The sequence below is a fragment of the Panicum hallii genome, chromosome 1 (genome assembly GCF_002211085.1).
Source record: "Panicum hallii strain FIL2 chromosome 1, PHallii_v3.1, whole genome shotgun sequence".
Lineage (NCBI taxonomy): Eukaryota > Viridiplantae > Streptophyta > Magnoliopsida > Poales > Poaceae > Panicum > Panicum hallii.
Window position 1 is genome coordinate 958632 of NC_038042.1, and position 6044 is coordinate 964675.

Sequence of the window (6044 nt, forward strand, 5' to 3'; positions counted from 1 at the left end):
AGTTCAACATTGGAGCTTAAGATCTGGTGTAGACGTGTTGTTATCAGCTCAAAAGCCGAATAACAGAAATAGTCGGGGGTAAAGATTCTTTTTGGCAAAATTCTGTAGGCCTTTTCCATTTGTGAAGGACAAAATAGCATGTGACGATATTCAATAGACACCAACTTGCTTCAGCAGATAAGAGCTCAGTGTCTACAATGTCTGAGGTTGCATATTTCCCACCACAATTGTGTTTCTGACTTTCTGTGAAGGGTGTTGCTACGGAAACGGTTCCTCTGACGTCCATCCCCCCGACGTTGGGTCACTAATGTGTGGGCCTGGTCCCACGCGTCAGTGTCAAGGGTGGACATCAGGGAAGACTCGCCTGTTGCTACTGCCCATGAGGCCCATATATATGGTGAACTCGTCCACTTCAAGTCATACCAAAGGTTCCTTGCCTTCACCTTCAGAAATCGTTTGCCCAACTCCCCCATTTCATCCTCACTGTTCTCTCCCGCACAACAAAGCACGCTTTGGGGCTGTCATCCAACTATCAAGGATTTGAACCATGGGAACCATAATAGCTCGAAAATGAGCTACTATTATGGAGGAGTTAGAAAGGTGACAAGGAGTGCTCACGAAGTTACTGTAGCACTGCAGTGCCTACACGGATAGCATAAGTCAACTTTTTACCTGTACTTGTTATGAAAGCATAGAGCCATCTACAAGGAGGCCAAATGCCGAAACAAGAAGAAATATTAAATAAAAAAGAAGTACCCCTCATCACCGACATATCACATGATCTTGCGTTGATCTTTGCAAGGTAAGAGAAATACGTTGAGTCCAGTCTGTCAATTAATACCTGTGGCGTGCACAGGGGCATTGTGTGCATACTCGGATGCATATACATCTGGTTTGCTTGGATAGGGGCAGTTGGAAAAACCTGCTGAACATGAAGTATGTAAATACAAGATCTATTAAGTGCTAAAAAGAAAATGGAAAAGAACTTATTTCTGTGTACCTGATAATAATATGGCCTTCCAATTGTTGCATTACCCTGAGCATCTTGTGAAGATTGATATTGATGCTCATTAGTTTGGACACCTAGCTCCAGGTCAGTTGAGGAAGCTGCTGGGGCTTGTTTTGCTTTTTCTGCATAACAGGATATACATTGAATAAATTGATAACATCTATGAGAAACAACAACAACAACAACAACAACAACAACATAGCCTTTTTTCCCAAGCAAGTTGGGGTAGGCTAGAGATAAAACCCGAAAGAAATAAGTTCAAAGTGCAGGCACATTGATAGCTAGTCTCCAAGCGCTCCTATCCAAAGCTATCTCTTTAGAGATATTCCAATCCTTAAGGTCTCTCTTAACCGACTCATCCCACGTCAGTTTAGGTCTACCTCTACCCCTCTTTATATTATCGACCCGCTCAAGAACCCCATTACGCACCGGCGTCTCAGGAGGCATTCGTTGGACATGTCCAAACCATCTCAGCCGATGCTGGATAAGTTTCTCCTCAATTGGTGCCACCCCGATCCTATCCCGAATAACTTCGTTCCGGACTCTATCCCTCCTTGTGTGCCCGCGAAACCACCACAACATCCGCATCTCTGCTACACTCAGTTGCTGGACATGTTGCCTTTTTGTAGGCCAACATTCAGCACCGTATAACATCGCCGGACGAATTGTTGTCCTATACAATTTGCCTTTTAGCTTTTGTGGCACCCTCTTGTCACAAAGGATGCCAGAAGCTTGCCGCCATTTCAACCAGCCAGCTGAAATTCTATGCCTAACATCTTCATCAATGTCGCCATCATTTTGTAGCACCGATCCTAAATACCGAAAAGTATCCTTCTGGACCACCACTTGCCCATCTAGACTAACGTCTCCCCCCCCCCTCATGCCTAGTCGCGCTGAAATCGCACATCATGTACTCGATCTTGGTCCTACTAAGTCTGAACCCTTTCGACTCTGACGTACGTCTCCATAGCTCTAACTTCCTATTAACCCCTACCCTACTCTCGTCAACTAGCACCACATCATCAGCAAAGAGCATACACCAAGGGATCTCACCTTGTATATCCCTTGTGACCTCATCCATCACTAAAACAAATAAATAAGGGCTCAATGCTGACCCCTGATGTAGGCCTGTGTTAATAGGAAAGTCAGTGGTGTTGCCATCACATGTCCGGACAAACGCTGTCGCATCCTTGTACATATCCTTAATGAGGGTAATGTACTTAGTTGGTGGGACTTTGTGCTTCTCCAAAGCCCACCACATGACATTTCTCGATACTTTGTCATATGCCTACATGATGTTACTTACTTGAGAAGGGAGTTTAAAATTGTTACTTACTTGAGCTTGGTCCTTTTGTTGGTTTTTTCTTCTTTTTCTCTTTATTACTAGCATCTTTGGCAGCTTGACTGCGCATGCTTCTCATTTCAAAGAATACTTCCAGTGCCTTCTCTCCAGTTTCAAGGGAGTCCCAGAATATTTTTCTTGATTCCTCCAATTCCTGGCTCTTAATAATTAGGTTATATGCGTACTGCATTGCCCGATTGCGATATGCAAGTTCAGCCTCTGTGCATTCCTGTTGGGTTGAATCATCTTGAGTAAGTTTATACATGCTTCTCCTGGCATCTTTTGTCCAGCGTTGCAAAACATATTTTTCTGGAATTGTGTCCACATTCTGCAGGGTGAAGACTTTGAGGGCATGTGAACAAAGAAGACCCATCCTTTCAAATTTTCTGCAAGCGCAAGTGATCTCCATGGTGGAAGTGTCAAGAGCAACAGCCCATACTTTTGAACCTCGCCCCTGCATTGTAATTTCAAACCTCAATAAATTTCCACCACTTGAAGTTTCATGGCATGAAGTTGCTCCACATCCATCCAGAAATTCTGCCTCAAATAATTTGTAGATCCGATGTGTATATGATTCTGCAGCCTGCTTCAGAACTGTACTATGCTTAACTGCTCGTACTGGAGCAGTTTAGCTACAGCGAAAATCCTCTTCAGATTCATTTCTACGTAGATCCTTGACAACCTTTTCTAGTAAGAGGGCAAAACGTGTAAGAGAGGTGTTTTCATCAGAAATTCCGCTGAGAATATTATTTGAAACCTCCCCCCACTGAGAAGAATTAATCCCACCATCAAATGTATCTTTGTTAAATGCTGAGCACCATTTATGGCGGAACCTATGAAGGTCAATCAGCCAGCTATTATCCTGTAGTTTGTATTCACGAAGCATTGCAGTCCATGATTCCTCAAAATCCTCTTCTGAGTCAGATCCTTGCATACACTTGGTAAACAAAGTTTGAAATGCTTGCGATGTATTTAGTGAGCCTAAATGAGATTGTGCATTCTTCAGAATATGCCAGTAGGAAAAGCAATGTTGTGTGTTAGGGAACACCTGCTCAATTGCCTGCATAATAGCTTCATCCTGATCAGTGAATATTGATTTTGGTGACTGGCCTCCCATTGACTCCAAGAACGATTTAAATACCCAGACATAGGAAGCTACAGACTCATCTAACAAGAATGCACAGCCAAAAACAACATTCTGCCAATGGTGATCAACACCAACAAATGGAGCACATATCAAATAGCATCCCCAAAGCAGTCATAATCATTTCTACATTTACCATCTCTGTAGAAGAAGTTAGTCATGCGCCCTTCTTGATCAACTTGGACATCCCAATAGAACATGCCTTCCTCGTTGGTTCTACGCTTGAAATAACTGACAAGGTTTTGGCCGTCTCCTGCCTCAATTACTGTTATACCCTGCATGCCCACTTGATTGTAACACTCCCTTATAGTATACCCTGAATTCTCAGGTGTACAACCTTCAATCATGTCAGAGAAACCATTTATAGGATGTGATTCTGTAGATGCTGATGGAACTATGACACCTGATTTGCCAACAGCTAGCGACTTGGCTGACCTCAGCATGTGCCTTTCCCCAGGTTTAGCCAATTGGTGATTATGCACAGGAACAAAGCGTATAACGGTCCATCGCCCCTTCTCGTCAACTCTAAAGCGGATCATTGCTTTGCAATTAGTTCTTGTGTCTGGTCGATTGAAATTTGCTTCTGTAACAGGCTCATCATACTTAAGCCCTTCCTTTGAGCAGTAGTAGTCCTTTGTTCGAATATTCTTGGTACCAATAAAGTACGACTGCTTGCCCTTCCGCACACTAAAACCGATTCGATGGCCATAGTCACAGTACAATCTGTATGCCTCTTCCTCACTATGGACTACACAACCAAGGAGCTCTTCTGTTGCCTCCTTGCGACTCAAAGCATTTCCATAATCAGCTGCCTTTTCTGTCTCTTCACCATTCTCCCTTCTCTGATGCCTCTCTTCTTGGAAATCTTGACTGCTATCCATTTCTACCCACTACCCAGCTAGCTCCATCAATAAGTCAACTGCTGCAAATTAACATTCATATATTCCATGTAAGATGCATAAATCAAAACATTTGATCTAATAAAAGGGGAAATATTAAACAAGAAATCTGTAACGAAATTCCCCATTATACATAGGAATTAGGATGTTAGATACATCAATCAGATGTGAACGGTGCTAGTGGGTGGCAGCCACACAATGGCTTTTGTTCTGCCACATGATACCATACGTGGAAAATACGCTCGTTTTAGCAGACTAGTCCCATTTTTCGCGTGCTAGCTTCCACGGTTAAATGGATTGCTTAGCCGGATGTTGACGGGCACCTCTTATTCTACATCTACTACCAATAAATGCAGGAGTTAAGATGCAATCCATCTTATGGTGTGCTTGGCCTCCACCGGGAAGGAGTTCGACGCTGAAAATAGCTTGCGGGTCGAATATTGATGATATCCGGAGGGAATACCACGTTAGTTGCTAATTGTTTATATTTTTAGAAAATTTAATTATAGTCTTTTCTTTGAAATTTTGTTTTGAGGGTGGTGTCCAATGCTTCAGCTCTCCACCAAAAATATTTCATTAAAATCGGACACCGAACGTGGAAAATATTATATATATATATATATATTTTATATAATACTGTTTATATTTATATATATATATATATATATTATGTAATACTGTTGACTTTTTCCTTCAATTTTGACCAATATTATTTAATTAATCAGTTAGGTAAATGAAGTGAAATGAGTACCTTTACTTCTATTATCAAGAGTCTCTTGAATCTAACTTGAAGATTTAGCTATTTGCATAAATATTTATAGAAAAGACGAATAGTCAAACGAAGAAAAAAAGTCAACGGTGTCATATATTTAAGAACGGAGGGGGTATATAGATTTTTTTTTCTTTGACACGCGATTGAGGAGTGTGCCGCGATTCCGAGGTTGCGTACATGTACATACCTTGCTGTGGTTGGAGGACACGATGCAATGGCTTCGAGAAAAAAAAAAAGCTCTTCCACTGCATAAATGTGTGCAGTGAAACAACCACTTGCTGCTTGGTACAATGTTGAGTTACCATGCCTGGTGACTTTTTTTATAAAGAAAAACATATGTATGCAGGTGCAGACCTGATCTAGCTGCTGGTGTTTTGTCTCTCTTGGGTGCTGACATTCTTGCATCTCAATCTACCTAGCTGGAGAAACAGAGGGAATGCCAAATCCTTTCTGGTGGTCCTACATGACTCTCCTGTCACGCGCCACAATTGTTTAGCTTTGTCTTCAAACTCAAAGACTCCCTTCGACACACTGCTAACTGCTACTACATCGCACGCCTAGCAGAACGGCGATCACATGCAGTGGCACCTCAAAACCTTTTCGTCATGTGAGCCAGCAGGCTAATCCTGAGTTGCCTGGGGTCAGTTGGTGAATGAGATCTGGCGGTGATCCCCAAAAGATTCAACTTTGCAGCAGTGTGCCCCTTTCAAAAAATTTCTGAATGTGCGAATGCGAGAGGGGCACAGTGTTGGCAAACTCAACAGCAGGGCAAATCTAAGGACCACCTCTTTTTTTCATGCAAGTTACGCCGCTCGATACTAACCAGCAATGCCGCGACAACGTTCGGAAAAAAAAAAGATGAGAATTGCATGTGAGTT

At 42.4% G+C, this 6044-nt stretch overlaps 1 protein-coding gene across 1 annotated transcript; it reads right to left on the reverse strand.

Annotated features, from left to right (window-relative positions):
• Positions 1 to 3587: 3587 nt before the first annotated feature.
• LOC112883550 (protein FAR1-RELATED SEQUENCE 5-like) lies at positions 3588 to 4376 on the reverse strand. The gene has a single exon (XM_025948862.1). It carries the CDS (start codon positions 4374 to 4376, stop codon positions 3588 to 3590), a length of 789 nt encoding a protein of 262 aa, XP_025804647.1.
• Between the last annotated feature and the right edge of the window lie 1668 nt (positions 4377 to 6044).